The sequence below is a fragment of the Salvelinus fontinalis genome, chromosome 20 (genome assembly GCF_029448725.1).
Source record: "Salvelinus fontinalis isolate EN_2023a chromosome 20, ASM2944872v1, whole genome shotgun sequence".
In the NCBI taxonomy this organism is placed as follows: domain Eukaryota; kingdom Metazoa; phylum Chordata; class Actinopteri; order Salmoniformes; family Salmonidae; genus Salvelinus; species Salvelinus fontinalis.
This window is the reverse complement of record NC_074684.1, coordinates 19,039,294-19,056,383: the sequence shown is the minus strand read 5'-3', so window position 1 is coordinate 19,056,383 and position 17,090 is coordinate 19,039,294. Positions and strand designations below refer to the sequence as shown.

The following is a 17,090-nucleotide window of genomic DNA, read 5'->3' as shown; positions in this document are numbered from 1 at the left end:
TCAAACACCTAGTTGTGGCACAATAATGATTGTAAAGTAGACTGTATACATATTTCTCCTTGTACTGTATTTTATTTGATCTCTATGCACACTCACGCACACTGTCACTCCAACACGCACGCACGCACGCACGCACACACACACACACACAAGCTGCTGCTACTCTGTTTATCTTATACCCTGTTGCCTAGTCACCTTACCCCTATACATATCTACCTCTATCACTCCAGTATCCCTGAACATTGTAAGTATGGTACTGGAACTGACTGACCTTGTATATAGTAGTATATATGTTTTTGTTCTACCTTATGTTATTTTTAGTATTACTTATTATTATTTAGTTGTCGATTACTGCATTGTTGGGTTTAGAGCTTGCAAGAAAGGAATTTCACAGTACTTGTGCATGTGACATTAAAACTTGAAACTTGAATAAGGAAGTAAAATTCAGTGTATTTCCAACCCAGTAGTATTTCATATGATAGATGCACAATGGTGTGCTGGTTCATAAATCGTATCATAAGCTAAAAGCTAATGGGGGGAGGGTTCTTGAAATGTAACATCCAATCAAAACGTTTTTGCAGTACAAATTTCTCCAGACCTCCAAGGGATGCGTGACAACGACGTGATATTGGAGGTATGGCAACGCGAGACTACAGGTTTCTATACATTTCCCTCTACTTCTATCAGTGCATACATACAGTATATTCATGTATCAGGACATCAACCTCCCTCCTCCCATGGCTTTAAGCCCACCGTGTTTGCACTTGGAATCACCCTATTCAGAAAATGATGAAGGAAATGAAAACAAGATGAACCACTGCGATTTCAAACCAAATCAGGCCAGGTAGATGGAGATAAAGCCCCCTTTAACAAGAGTGTTTTATTTACAACATATCCATTATCTCTGCTGTGTCTCTCTTGTCTGACTGCATGCGCTCTCTGAAATGAATAAAGACAGGTTGCTCACCTTATCATTGGTATGGTCCTGAATAAATAAGACTAATGCATGTTGGGGAGGAATGTGAAATATGCATACAGACAAACATCTCTGGACATACCACATGTAGGTGCATACCACAGACCCAACAGGCTAAATCTTGTGAGTAGAATTTATTAATTGTATCACATTTATATTATATGTAATAATGTAATAGCAACACAAAGTATATATTTGCATGTCAAATATCAATATTCCATAAATAATATGTGATTCATAAGCAGAACAAATTTGAATGAAAGCATACATATCATAACATTACAATTGTTCACAGACAATTTCACCTGGCACATTTAACATGACATACTTTCACATTTGTTGTGACGGTATTGCATGCTGTGGATATATTATCACAGACAAACAGCAGGAGCCTTGGAGGATCCCGTTCCAATTCAACAAACATTGTAAATCCACAGAAATTAGGAGGTGGGCGTAGTATCACATTGCGTTGATAGCGACGAGGTCCTTTATATGATGAAGCATTTCAAACACAAATTCATGTTTCATTGTACATTGTACATAGTGTTTCAAGGTATCACAAAAGATTAAGGAATCGAGAAGTATGGTAGAATAACACAGATATATTTCCACGGCACTGAAAAGGGGTCAGAAGATAGAAAATAGCTGTAGACTCAGCCATTTACTTTTCTCTGTTGTTACGGACACAGATCTCTTTTCCAGTGAGGGACCTGTTGACTTATCACTTGAGATCAGTGTATCAGGACATGTCACTAAGGCTGCATTTAGGCAGCCCAATTCTAATCTTTTTCCACTTTTTTCCACATCAGATCAGCTCCTTTGCCAGTAATTGAGCAAAAGACTCATTTGCAGCCTATTAAACTGATTGATTTGGTAAAGAAATGACAGTTTTTCTGTTTAAGGGGAAGAAATAGGATTTGATTGATGACGTTAATGTGTAACGTGTTAGTTGGTTTAATCCAGTAATCATGATCTCCTGAGTGATAAGTGTAATTAAAGATATTCTCTGGTACTTTTGTATACTTCTTAGCCAGTAGTTCTGAAAGTAGCACCCAGGAGCAAAAAGTGGTCCCCCGAATATTGCGTACTCCGTCACACATGTACAGATATGTGCCCCACGTCATTGCTCTCTATCTCTTCCTCTACTGTGTGTGCGTGTTGCTAACTGTCACTCAAATGGCAAAGGGCTGAAACTCATTGACTGAACTCAAATTGCTACGGAGCTTGCCCACGTGGGGGTAAATGGAGGAAAATGGAGCCTACAGCCTACAGAAAACAGTCGCTTTCAAACTAGGGATTTCGTGGCTTATTGAGGTCAGACAGTAATTCTGCTCATAGATTATGTATGAATGAACTACACATTGACACATCCAGCCCAAAGGTTTAAAAAAAACTTACTAGTTGCCAAAGTATAGAAGCGTGTCTTGAAATGTAATTGACTGTAATTGAGCATGATTAATCATGTTCAGAGAGCACACTATTCTTAGAGCTTATTCCTTTACATGTTCAATGAAGCTATGCTGTGCATGGAATGGTCAAAGTTTGCAAAAGAACAACACAATATTATACAAAAAATCTACAGCACTGTTGCAGCATTGGCAGTTCAACGTACTGGGACACGTTTTACTTAACAAAACAGCAAACATTGAGCATCTGAAGATTAACATTCAAACATAGCACAGGAAATGGCATTATCAAAGTAAATATATATCTCATGAACAAATGTGTATGGTGTTTATCATCTCACTGTTCTGCAATAGTGGCATGCAGGTTCCCATCAACACTTGGTAAATGTTGGTTTCATTTCCAGCATACATTTCCTGTGGTCCCCTCTGTCTGCTTTGGCACTTCTATCCACTTTCAGGCAGATGTTTGAGGGAAATAATTACTTAAAGGGACATTATGATTTTTGTTGAAATTACCCTTAACTCCTGTGCCCCCTTGGGAGCCATTATAATGCTGTTTTTAAGTGCATGGACAGATTTCGTGTCGTAAAAGAAATTGCCTGCTCTTTAGGTTTGGAGTTTGGGTAGTATGTGTCACAGACAGCATACAGTATATCTATACAAACTCTGTGAAATGATACATGCATCAGATTGACCAAAAAACATGACAAGTGGAACATTGTGGATACCAGTATTTACGACAGATTTGTTGACAAACATGTTCAGTTCAATACTTTCAGTTCATATGTGACCATCTCATCTGCAGCCATATGTAGCATTGTGGGACATGTATAGACAAGGCGGCTTCAAGCCAAGCATTTTCTGTTGAGCACACATGCATGTCCTTTTCAGAATAGTCCACCTTGTAAAGTTTTGCACGTTTTCTTTTTTTTGGTGCCACTCCTACCACTCCTAAACCTACAGAGAGACCTCCTGCCTGTTGCCATGTCCATTGATGACAGTAGGGGTGGTCTTCTTGATAGAGGTCATTCTTATGGCTGAGGTGCTCTGCTGGTAGCTGGTGTTGCGCTCGTAATGGGGCTTCTTCTTGCAGTGCAGTGAGCTGTTGAAGTGCCTGCGGAAGCTTTCACTCAGCAGGTAGAGAGCAAATGGGTTGACACAGGAGCTGGAGAAACTTAACACCCGGGCTAGCAGGGTGATGATGAGGTGGGTCAGGGAGGAGTCGATCTGACGGTAGTTGAAGGAGCGGTACATGTACAAGACGTGGTTGGGGAACCAACAGAGAGCGAAGAGGCCCACGAAAACCAGAACAATTTTGGCAAGCCGTTTTCTCGTCTCCATCTTGGAAAAGAAAACAAAGACATGTAGTGTATGAAAATACATAGTATATAACATAAAGCCATGTCAATCTTCCAGAAGGATTACAGAATACAAAATACAGAAAGCCTCCCTCAAGAAGGATTACAGAATACAAAATACAGAAGGTCTCCCTCCAGAACGACTAGAGAATACAAAATACAGAAGGCCTCCCTCCAGAAGGATTACAGAATACAAAATACAGAAGCTCCCCCTCAGAACGACTAGAGAATATAAAATACTGAAGGCTTCCCTCTAGAAGGATTACAGAATAGAAAATCCAGAAGGATCACAGAATACAGTGTGTCCAAATAAATAATAAATAATAAAAGGTGTCCAAATCACTCTCTTCTGTATTTTGAATAATAGTGCACAGGCTACAGACTACAGGCTACAAGTTGTATGGCTATTGTCCTTTAGTATCAATACAGTATGTACCAGACACCAATCAAGTATGGAAAACAAACAAGAGCCACCAGTACTTTAAGTGCCCTGCAGTCAGCACTCTTCAGAAGGGTCAGAGATGTCTGTACTGTCTAACCTTTTATCATATGAGCAGAAATGTCAAACAAGAAGGTCTAGTCCAATCAACATGTCATCCCATAGAGTGTCTGACAAACAGCACAGATAACAGCTTCTGAGTACTGCTGTCATCCTATTTGAACCATCAGTGAAGTGAGCAGGAGATTGAGCTCTGAAATGCAAGTCTGGGTTGGTTTTATATCCTGGGTAATTGTCATGATTTAGCTTGCCATTCAATGGCAGCCAGCTGTCAAGACGTGATGCTGACACTTTGCCCACAATCCTTTTATGTTCTTCAACAAAAACCTGAACAATCCACTAACTTGTCAGCAACTTTTCTTCTTATCAGCACTCTATATCTTGTATTGAACTGGACTTCAGACATTATTCAGAAATGTGTTAGAATCCTAGTCAATAGCAAGCTGTTATATCTGGTTAGTTAGACAGTAAAGATGGTCTACATTGATATGGATGTCAAAATTAAATAACATTGCTTATGATTCGGCAGTATCAACAATCTTTCATAGCCAAACATGTAATTCTCTACATTGTTGTTATCATGTCACAATAAGTTATTCACTGTTGTATTTGCTGGTCTCTGCAAGAAGTTTGGGGTATGAATTATAAACTATTCCTATTATTAACTTCTACACCCGACAAGGAGAGTTTTATTTATGGAACTGTGTGCCAGGGAAAGTTAACAGACTGTAGCCAAGGCCATAGTTCTAAATACAGGAGGCTTAACTAATATTGTCTTGATTATGCTGTCACAGTGTTTTCTGTGTTAGCCTACTTTTGGGTAGAAAGCCTGCCAAATGAATTCTTCCAGAGCGATTGTTGCATATCATAACAGCACAATAACACCCCTGGCATAGGGAGATGGTTGGACTGTATGTTTACATTCATACATATCATGTCTGAAATCATATTCACTAGCAGTGTCTGCCTGGACAGTGTCATTGTTCATATTAAATTGTAAATCTGCAAAAACTATTGTAGGGACCATCCTCTATTCCAAAGTGATTTAAAATAAATAAAGATTAGATGATTATCGGAAAGCCTATTTTCTACAGACTTTATTGAAAATGTACCGTACAGCAGTTCATCATCTCCAGCACCACCCCAACATCAACATATGTGAAAATGTCGCGTTTCTATGTTTTGTAGTAAAACATTTAAAGAAAGGTAACTGTTTCCAATGACATCGTCAAGCAATTAGTAGACAATGAGTAGGCAATGCATACTCACGATTGGTCAAAATCACACGATTCACACCAATGACGTCATTGGAAACACGTATTTTCCTGTATCTTTCTTCTACAAAACATAGAAACGCACAATTTTCACATATGTTGATGTTGGGGTGGTGCTGGAGATGATGAATAGGAAGTTGAAATATTGTGAAGTTTCCCTTTAAGACCACTGTTACTATAGCTTTTCATAAAGTCATGAATAGAAACTGTCTTTCCGAAGTGCATGTCTGTTAGACATGATAGATAGAGATTCAACCAATAATGTTTCATTATGTCTCAAACAATTACCAGAATCATGGGGTTTGGGTCTGCAAATCTCTGTCTCTCTCTCTCTCTCTCTATCCCGTCTTTCATCAGGCTAATGCAACTTGTCATATAATTAGTGTTAAATACCTTTAAATGCCTTTCAGTAGAGGCAGATGCTATCAGAGTTTTCCTCTAAATGAGACTTGAGCCTCTGCAGCCCAATCCCCCTGGACCTGTCTAATAGGAGATGTACACAACCACACCATCAATAGTCAGTGTTGTTCTTCTATTTTAAGGGTTCACCCAAATGATTAAGTCCTTTAATTTGATTTGAAATACAAATGCACAGAAACAAATCTGGAGACAATAACTTTGATTAGTGGGGATATAGTGCCGCAGATTACTTTGAGGCGGAGACAGTAAAAGCTAATGTGCATTTGAAGGTTCAATGATTTGGTCATCCTCCAGGCTTCTCGTATGTGTCGCACAGATTTATACCAGATTCACTGGGTATCTACTGTAGAGGATAGCTGGGTCTTGGGTCTCTTATTGCCTCACAGCTGTAAATAAAACAACACATGGAGGCCTTCCAGCACCACTCATCAATACTGTTTACTATGCATTGCTCATTGTTGATAACAGCCTCACATTGGCCAGTGTCAACAACCACCTACTTGAATATATTATGACTTAGATTCAGGTCAGGTCTGAGTCAGTTTCTCATTGATTGGAAGATGGGTATTGTCACGCCCTGACCTTAGAGAGCCTTTTTATTTCTCTATTTGGTTAGGTCAGGGTGTGATTTGGGTGGGCATTCTAGTTTTCTATTTCTTTGTTGGCCGGGTATGGTTCCCAATCAGAGGCAGCTGTCTATCGTTGTCTCTGATTGAGAATCATACTTTGGCAGCCTGTTTTCCACCCTAGTTTGTGGGATCTTGTTTTTGCACAGTAGCTGTCTAGCCCTGCAGAACTTTTCGTTCGTTTTGTGTTTTGTTGTTTTTTGGTGTCATTTTAAAAATAAAGTAAAATGTACACCTACCACGCTGCACCTTGGTCTCCTTCGAACAACGGACGTAACAGAAGATCCCACCACCAAAGGACCAAGCAGCGTGGCCAGGAGGAGCAGGGATCCTGGGCCCGGGAGAAAAGTGAGTGGAGGACATCATGGACATGGGAGGAGGTTATGGCAGGGGACAAGACCCTGCCATGGAAGCAGGCGGAGGCAGCGAGAGAGGAATGGCGACGAAACCAGGAATCAAGGAGACGACGGAAGCCCGAGAGGCAGCCTCAAAAAAAAAATTGGGGGAGTCACACGGGGTGGTGAGCGAAGCAAAGGTGGGAACAAGAACCAACTCCCTGTAATTATGATGAGGATTTGGTCACGGTTCAGATACCATGTTTTCCGGTTCTGCACACCGTGCTACAGTGCCCACCCTTAGCCCTGTGCGTTCTGTGCCTGCTTTCCGCACGTGTCGGGCTAAAGTGAGCATCTAGCCAGGACAGGTTGTGCCGGCTCAATGCTCCTGGTCTCCAGTACGCCTCCTCAGTCCAGGATATCCTGCGCCGGCTCTACGCACTGTGTCGCCAGTGCGCCTTCACAGCCCAGTGCGTCCTGTGCCAGCACCCCGCACTTGCCGGGCTAAAGTGAGCATCCAGCCAGGACGGGTTGTGCCAGCTCTACGCTCCAGACCTCCAGTGCGCCTCCACGGCCCAGTATATCCTGCGCCAGCTCTACGCAGGGTATCTCCAGTGCGCCTGCACAGCCCAGTATATCATGTGCCAGCTCCATGCACCCAGCCTCCAGTGTGTGTCTCAAGCCTAGACGCCCTGTGCCTGCTCCACGCACGAAGCCTCCAGTGATGATCCATGACCCGAAGCCTCCAGTGATGATCCATGGCCCGAAGCCTCCAGTGATGATCCATGGCCCGAAGCCACCAGTGATGATCCAAGGCACGAAGCCTGCAGTGACGGTCCACAGTCCGGAACCTCCTGAGACGGTCAACAGTCCGGAACCTCCTGAGACGGTCTGCATTCCAGAGTCTCTAGCGACGGTCTGCAGTCCAGAGTCTCCAGCGACAGTCTGCAGTCCAGAGCCTCCAGCGACGGTCTGCAGTCCAGAGCCTCCAGCGGCGGTCTGCAGTCCAGAGCCTCCAGCGGCGGTCTGCAGTCCAGAGCCTCCAGCGGCGGTCTGCAGTCCAGAGCCTCCAGCGGCGGTCTGCAGTCCAGAGCCTCCAGCGGCGGTCTGCAGTCCAGAGCCTCCAGCGGCGGTCTGCAGTCCAGAGCCTCCAGCGGCGGTCTGCAGTCCAGAGCCTCCAGCGGCGGTCTGCAGTCCAGAGCCCCCGGCGGGGGTTCCCAGTCCAGAGCCTCCGGCGGGGGTTCCCAGTCCAGAGCCTCCGGCGATGATCCACGGTCCGGTTCCTCCGGCAACGATCCACTGTCCGGGGTCTCCGGCGACGATCCACGGTCCGGATCCACGGAAGCGGAGGGAACAGCATGCGGAGCGGGGCTACGTCCCGAACCAGAGCCGCCACCGAGGATGGGTACCCATCCTCTATAGAGTCAGGTTTTGGGGGGGGGGGGGGGGGGGGTGGTACTGTCACACCCTGACCTTAGAGAGCCTTTTTATTTCTCTATTTGGTTAGGTCAGGGTGTGATTTGGGTGGGCATTCTAGTTTTCTATTTCTTTGTTGACCGGGTATGGTTCCCAATCAGAGGCAGCTGTCTATCGTTGTCTCTGATTGGGAAGCATACTTAGGCAGCCTGTTTTCCACCCTAGTTTGTGGGATCTTGTTTTTGCACAGTAGCTGTCTAGCCCTGCAGAACTTTTTGTTCGTTTTGTGTTTTGTTGTTTTTTGGTGTCATTTTAAAAATAAAGTAAAATGTATGTACGCCTACCACGCTGCACCTTGGTCTCCTTCGAACAACGGATGTAACAGGTATGGGTTTTGGTTTTGGACTTACTCATGCTCTTGGTTGGGTACTGACCTGGATTTGAGCCCATTTGTCTGAAGATTAGTTAGAAGTTCTTAACCTTGTATGAAATATTAAAGCAAAGCAGCGTCTGGTTTAATGTTCTTTGGTCAATGGACGCCCAAATGAATGTACCTGACCAGATCATTGCTTACATTTAGAATTTACTTCCTCTTTCCCCTGATCTATAATTTTTTATCTCTGTAGACAGTAAAGATCAGGCATCAATGCAACGATCAGTGATACATCTTGACATGCTCCTCCACTTGCCCTTTACAACATTAAAATATTCACTTGGTGTATTTGTCATGTTCCTGACCGGTTTTCTGTTATTTTGTATGTGTTAGTCGGTCAGGGCGTGAGTTTGGGTGGGCAGTCTATGTTATGTGTTTCTATGTTGGTAAAGGGTGACCTGATATGGTTCTCAATTAGAGGCAGGTGGTTTTCATTTCCTCTGATTGAGAGCCATATTAAGGTAGGTGTTTTCACATTGATTGTGGTGGGTGGTTGTCTCCTGTGTCTGTGTTTGTTGCGCCACACGGGACTGTCTCGGTTCGTTTGTACGTTCGTTCTTTTGTGTAGTCTGTTTTTCCTGTTTGTGCGTTCTTCGTTGCATGTAAGGTCTTACGTTCAGGTCAGTCTACATTCGTTTTGTTATTTTGTTTAGTATCAAGTATAGTTCGTTTTTTTGTCTTGTTTAAATAAATATAATGTCATTTCACAACGCTGCGTTTTGGTCGAATCCCTGCGAATCCCTGAGGAAATCCGTTACAGTATTTTACTACAAATGGAAATGTCTGCATTAAAACCCAGAGCCTCTTCACATTAAAACCTGTAACTAGGTTTCCGGGGTTATGTCAAAAATAAAACAAATCATGTATAGCGAGAAAACGTGTGATGCTGTTCAGTTTCGTTGAATTCAAATGTGCACTATAGCTCAACGTGCACTCTAGCTTAATATGCACTATAACATGCAATAATGTTTTGGTCTTTTTCAGGAAACCTGGTTACTGGATTTCATGTAACAAGCCCCAAGGTTCATGTGACCTACATACAGTGCCTTCGGAAAGTGTTCAGACCCGTCTGCCTACCCTACCAAAAAAGCCAGATTGGTGGAGTGCTGTAGAGATGGTTGTCCTTATGGAAGGTTTTCCCATCTTCCCAGAAGAACTCTGGAGTGACCATCGGGTTCTTGGTCACCTCCCTGACCAAGGCCCTTCTCCCCTGATTGATCAGTTTGGCCAGACAGCCAGCTATAGGAAGAGTGTTGGTGGTTCCAAACCTCTTCCATTTAAGACTGATAGAAGGCCACTGCGTTCTTTGGGACCTTCAATGCTGCAGAAATTCTTTGGTACCCTTCCCCAGATCTGTGCCTCGACACAATCCTGTCTCAGAGCTCTACGGACAATTCCTTCGACCTCATGGCTTGGTTTTTGTCCAATCAATTGAATTTAGCACAGGTAGACTAGACTCAAGTTGTAGAAACATCTCAGGGATGATCAATGGAAACAGAATGCACCTGAGCTCAATTTCGAGTCTCATAGCAAAGGGTCTGAATACTTATGTAAATAAGGTATTTTTATTTAATTTTTTTAATACATTTGCAAAAATGTCTAAAAACCTGTTTTCACTTTGTTATTATGGGCTATTGTGTTTAGATTGATGAGGGGGACAAATTACTTAATCAATCTTAGAATAAGCCTGTAAAGTAATAAAATGTGGAAAAAGTCAAGGGGTCTGAATCCTTTCCGAATGCACTGTATGCTCCCTACACCCGTATTATCAAACAACAGATGTGTTGTACCCTAAAAGCATGGAATGAGATATTCCAAATTTCCAATTCAAATGGATCCATCAAGTTACCTAATGTTCTTAATATGCCATTCCTAATAACCACAACTGTATCAGTCAAACCTCATTCGTGACTTGTTTGATGTACAGGCAGTAACAGGATGTTGTTGTTGTTACCTACCTGTCTCTTCGTGTGCTCACTGATCTCCCCAGGCATGTCGTGAGCACTCTTGACCAGCGTCCTGGCGATGTGGTAGTAGTACACAGAGATGATCCACAGGGGAATCAGGAAGTACACCAGGAATATGAGGACAGAGTGGATCTTGGGATGCATCTCGTTGGAGAGGGGATAGGGCACACAGGCGGTGAAGGTCACGTTCTTGTCCTGGATGTGTACTACCTGGGAGAAGATGGCCTCGGGCACCGCCAGCAGGACAGAGATCACCCAGATGGACACGGCTTTCAGACAGGTCCAGAACACAGCACTGGATGTCTGGATGTCCATAGGATTCACTATGGCTTTGTACCTGAAACCACAACAACACAAGACCAAAAAATGGAATGCTGCTTCATCTTGGTGTCAAAGGCTACAGCAAAACTCCAGGATCAGGACAGACATGACACTCAGAGGCAGTGATAGACAGATATGATTGAACCTGTGATCATTAATTATTTGATGGTTTGCTGCAACTCACACATAATAGACTCACAAAACCTTTTTCAGACTCTCCAAACCTTTTTCAACCTCAGTGAAGCATTATTGTAGATAGAACAAATTAACGTTAATGGGAAGCCTTTACTGACATTTTCATATTAATAACGAAATTAGATTCAAAGCAGTCTTTTCCATGCAAATGGGATTAAATGGCCAGCTGTCCTTACTGTTCTAATTTCCTTGTCTAAAATAAAATGTCAATTATGTGATCATATTTAATTAATCTAATTAACGTTAGGAGGCTTTGACAAAGACAAGGCATTTCTGAGTCCATGAGTACCGAATAGAAGCTTTATGGAGTGTTAGAGGGGATATTTTACATACACATGAAAGATCTATGGAGTGCATGATGATTGCACTAGCTAACGAATGAATGTCCTGACCGTAACACCCAAAATAATGATATCCTTGAATTGAGATCAAGGGTTCCAAAAATTGCCAGTAAATTAAATTATAAAGATTTAACTGAAACAAGAATGTGTTTCTGCAGCGCTTCCAAAGTGCATCTTAATATTGATATAAACCTAAATGTTTACAAGCTGATCAATAGACTTTGGCCTGATCTCCCGTGTAAATCAACACTCAGTGTTATGTGTAGAGGATAGCAGAAGTTCTGCTAAGTCAAACAATGGGGAAAAATATAGGAAAGGCGGGTGCAACAGAGGATGTTCGCTCCATTGGGCATAAAGAGATTTGTTGTTCCAATGATAGAAGATTTTCCACATCCTGACTGTTTTCTAACGATATTTCTGCTGTTGAAATGTTTGGTCTGGAGGAGAATCTCGATTGGCAGTTGGAGGTTTGTACACTGCCCTTGACTGTGCTGTTCCAGCAGCCTCCGATGCCCTCTGCCCGTGTAGAAATCCCCCATAGTCATAGACCACGCTGCCTCAGGCAGTAACAGACAAGCACAGAAAATGGACACATTGATACCGCACCAGAGAGAAACAAGGATGGGTTTATTGTCTGAATTTACATGAACAAACCACTGTAATCCCACTTTATTGTGTTATCATGCTTGGGAGCACTGCCCAGGTGAGTGCTAATAAGATAAAATGATTTAAAGCCCTCACATCGAGTAAGCATACAAATATTTTCATTGCTCTTCACCACAAAATGACATGCTGAATTGGACTAGGGAAAACATAGAGAGAACAACTGTAGACTGCAATCTCACCATATGGCCCCTAGTGACAGGGATGGCCAAAAGTCATGGTCATCTCCAGTGATGATAGACATAGCCAAACTTTTCCACCAACTGATAGAGCTAAATATTACGTTCTGTGTCATAGAAAGGGTCATTACAAAGCACTGTACCATTTTTGGACTGCTATAATGGCATGCACAATGGGTATTATTTATATGAGAGAATCCCATGGACTTTAATATGATAATAAAACATTTATACTTTCATATTGATGTCCAGACCAGAGTCAGACCAGGTATTTTCATATAGAATGGTAACTTGAGAAGGTCACTGTGTCCAAGCATCAGTGGTCTTGGTGAGGGTATGTGGGGGGGAGGAAATGGTCTGCTAGGTCAAATTAAAGTCCCAAACAAAGATTCAGGCATGGTTGCCCTTTTAATCATACACACTGAGACAGTAAATTATGCACTGTGCATATTATTCTGTATGACTCCTCCTGAATGCCTGATGATAACTGAATACAACTGAACTGGGCTTGCCACCCTCATTCTTTATGGAATACAACATGAAGAGCTTATTTTCAAAACACTATATAAACACTACCAGTCAAAGGTTTTAAAACACCTACACATGCAAGGGTTTTTCTTTATTTTTACTATTTTCTACATTGACGACATCAAAACTATGAAATTACACATATGGAATCATGTAGTAACCCAAAAAAAGTGTTCAACAAATCAAAATACTGTATATTTTATATTTGAGATTCTTCAAATAGTCACCCTTTGCCTTGATGAAAGCTTTGCACACTCTTGGCATTCTCTCAACCAGCTTCACCTGGAATGCTTTTCCAACAGTCTTGAAGGAGTTCCCATATATGCTGAGCACTTGTTGGCTGCTTTTCCTTCACTCTGCGGTCCGACTCATCCCAAAACATCTCAATTTGTTTGACGTCAGGGGATTGTGGAGGCCAGGTCATCTGATGCAGCACTCCATCAAACTCCTTCTTGGTAAAATAGCCCGTACACATCGTGGAGGTGTGTTGGGTCATTGTCCTATTGAAAACAAATTATAGTCCCACTAAGCCCAAACCAGATGGGATGGCATATCGCTGCAGAATGCTGTGGTAGCCATACTGGTTAAGTGTGCCTTGAATTCTAAATAAATCCCAAAAAGTGTCACCAGCAAAACACACCATAACACCTCCTCCTCCATGCATTACGGTGGGAAAGACACATGCAGAGATCATCCGTTCACCCACACCGCATCTCACAAAGACACGGCGGTTGGAACCAAAAATCTCCAATTTGGACTCCAGACCACAGGACAAATGTCCACCGCCTAATGTCCATTGCTCGTGTTTCTTGGACCAAACAAGCCTCTTCTTATTATTGGTGTCCTTTAGTAGTGGTTTCTTTGCAGCAATTCGACCATGAAGGCCTGATTCACACAGTCTCCTCTGAACAGTTGATGTTGAGGTGTGTCTGTTACTTGAACTCTGTGAAGCATTTATTTGGACTGCAATTTCTGAGGCTGGTAACTCTAATTAACGTATCCTCTGCAGCAGAGGTAACTTTGGGTCTTCCATTCCTGTGGCAGGCCTCATGAGAGCCAGTTTCATCATAGCGTTTGATGGTTTTTGCGACTGCTCTTGAAGAAACTTAAAAAGTTCTTGAAATGTTCCATATTGACTGATCTTTATGTCTTAAAGTAATGATGGACTGTCGTTTCTCTTTGCTTATTTGAGCTGTTCTTGCCATAATATGGACTTGGTATTAGGGCTATCTTTTGTATACCCCCTCTACCTTGTCACAACACAACTGATTAGCTCAAATACATTAAGAAGGAAAGGAATTTCACAAATTAACTTTTAAGAAGGCACACATGTTAATTGAAATGCATTCCAGGTGACTACCTCATGAAGCTGGTTGAGAGAATTCCAAAAATGTGCAAAGCTGTCATCAAGTCAAAGGGTGGCTATTTGAAGAATGTCAAATATAAAATAGATTTTGATTTGTTTAACACTTTTTTGGTACTACATGATTAGATATGTGTTATTTCATAGTTTTGATGTATCACTCTTATTCTACAATGTAGAAAATAGTTAAAAAAAAAAAAAACTTGAATGAGTTGGTGTTCTAAAACTTTTGACCGGTAGTGTACATTTTCTGAAATGTTTAAAGAACTTCTGAAAGAGATTTGTGTGTTTTCATATATATAAAATATATAAAAAATCATAAATACAGTAATATGAGACATGTATGTAAAACATTAACATTTGACATTTTAGTAATTTAGCAGACACAGAATGACTTAGAGTTAGTGCATTCATCTTAAGATAGCTAGTTGAGACAACCACATATCACAGATACATATTCAGCATATTAACATTCATTCCAGCTAAAATATAGCGTTTGTTAGAAGAAAAAAAAACATTTTAATACACACCTAAAATCTATGAAGTAATATTTTGCACACACATGAAGGTACTCATAAGGAATCATTTCTGTTGAAAAAACACAACAGTGAAAAATGTGTGGATGTCACGTTCCTGACCTATTTCTGTTAGTTTGTTATGTGTGTTAGTTGGTCAGGACGTGAGGTTGGGTGGGCATTCTATGTTTTCTGTTTCTGTGTTGGTTTTGGGTTGCTTGGTATGGCTCTTAATTAGAGGCAGGTGTTTGGCGTTCCTCTAATTAAGAGTCATATTTAGGTAGGCGTTGTCACAGTGTTCGTTGTGGGTGATTGTCTTCCGTGTCTGTGTAATTGTTTGCACCATACGGGACTGTTACGGTTTGTTCGGTTTGTGTAGTCTATTGTCCTATTCGTGCGTTCTTATTGTTTTATGTAAGTTCGTCGTATAGGTCTGTCTTCAACGTTTTGTTGTTTTGTTAGTTTATACAAGTTCGTGTTTTTTCGTTAAATAAATATGTGTTCAAACTTCGCTGCGCCTTGGTTCCCTCAATACTCCTCCTTTTCGGTCGAAGAGGAGGAGGACCGCCGTTACAGTGGATATAGTGTTTTGGAAATAAACTCAAAATACTCTTATTCTTGTGATTTGACAAATGTACAGTGCCATTTTTTTCTAATCTCAGCATTCATGCTACTTCCAGGGAAGATAAATTGCCGTTCTAACCGTGTCTCTCCAGAATAAAACAATATAACCCAAATCAGGCTTATTGAAGTCAATACAACCAGCAGGTGTACACTATTTGATTCCTTTTAAACATTTCTGAGGCCACACTTGATTTGTCAATCAAAATATCCACAGATTTGTCAGTGACATTTACACAGCATTGAATTATGATAAAACTTGTGTTGTCGATAAAAATAACCATAACAATTGATGAATCATCATGAATTACATATGTTAATTATTCTTAACATTTGCAATTAGGTATACATAAAAAAATATTGGCAATAAGAATACTTCCCATTCATCTACTCTTGATCTTACCTGTCAGCGCTGAGAGCCGTGAGAGTGAACACTGAGACTCCGACTGAGGTGAGTTGAATGACCGGTATTAGTTTACAAGCCACAACACCGAAGATCCACTCCTCAAAGAAGTATCTGAACGCGTCCACTGGAACACAAGTCACCAAAAGCAAAACATCCCCAGCTGCCAAACTCGAAATAAATATGTTGGGGACACTCCTCATTGCACTGTTGGTGATAAAAATCTTAACCAAGGTAATGTTCCCCAACAACCCAATCGTTATGATCAGAATATACACAGTCGGTATGACACATCGTATAATAAAATCAATAGTTTCCCTTCCATCAGGTATCCAATCATTAGTAAAGTTATAAAAGACAGAATGTCCAGTAAAAGATAAGTTATCTAAAATGTCGTCCATTGCTACTCGGGGATTTGTACAATGATCACTTTGCTGAAATGGCACGGAAGATGTTGACCATCTGCCAAAGCAGGTCTGAGGCGCGGGAGCTGTCCCTCCAACAAAGTGCTGAAACGGCCGGGGTGCTAAAACGCATGACTGAAGCCACACTGACTGGCGCGCAAAAGAAGGAGGCACTTTTCAACACGCATACAGCACCGATGACGGAATATAATTGACACCAGTTTTGCATATGATGTGTACCATTGTCAAGGCTACTTACATACTATTTCATAGTGGTAATTTGATTGACTATAAACGGAATAAACTAATAGGCTATACTGGATTTCAGTAAACAAGCACCAAATACCCATTTCACGTTCAGGATCAGAAAGCTGTGCTTGTAAACATTTGTGAAGTAGGATGAGCTGTTCTTTGAGTCTACTAAGGAAAATCCAATGCCATTTTTCGAAACGCAAACTGAGCGGGATTTTGATCTCCTGCACAGGTATTTCATTGTCAGCCAGCCCTTATCTATAGGAGCTGTATGATGTCGTTATTTGAGTCACCAGCCACCAGGGGAAGTGAGTGGAGGGAGGGATAAATCAAATAAATACGTAATCAGGAAAGCAGTGAGAGTGGGAAAGTTACACAGACCAGAAGAGGCTATTGGGGCGAGTGACATAAATCAGAACATAAACGAACCTGTTCCCCACACAGCGGTTAAATAAAAGCCCGAAAGAAAGGCGAATGTCAATGCTGAATGTCAATTTGAAGTGATAAGACAGAGATAGATAGAGAGAGCGAGAGAGACAGAGGCACGTTGAGTATTTCCAAGTTAATACAATCGAAAAATCTCATTTGTAATTAT

General features: G+C 41.7%; 1 protein-coding gene across 1 annotated transcript; it reads right to left on the bottom strand.

Annotated features, from left to right (window-relative positions):
• Positions 1-1,095: 1,095 nt before the first annotated feature.
• nmbr (neuromedin B receptor) lies at positions 1,096-16,708 on the bottom strand. Its single transcript, XM_055872729.1, has 3 exons — positions 15,840-16,708; positions 10,702-11,047; positions 1,096-3,723 (listed from the first exon to the last, which is right to left on the bottom strand). The coding sequence occupies exons 1-3, from the start codon at positions 16,238-16,240 to the stop codon at positions 3,340-3,342; spliced, it is 1,131 nt and encodes a 376-aa protein (XP_055728704.1). The 5' UTR covers positions 16,241-16,708; the 3' UTR covers positions 1,096-3,339.
• Between the last annotated feature and the right edge of the window lie 382 nt (positions 16,709-17,090).

Bases quoted from the DNA above. Each gene is read 5' to 3' on its own strand.
- nmbr (XM_055872729.1), bottom strand. From the start codon at position 16,240: ATGGACGACATTTTAGATAACTTATCTTTTACTGGACATTCTGTCTTT. The intron at 11,048-15,839 runs GTAAGATCAAGA...TTGTGGTTTCAG, and splicing joins ACGGCTCTCAGCGCTGACAG to GTACAAAGCCATAGTGAATC. The intron at 3,724-10,701 runs GTAGGTAACAAC...TTCTTTTCCAAG, and splicing joins GTGAGCACACGAAGAGACAG to ATGGAGACGAGAAAACGGCT.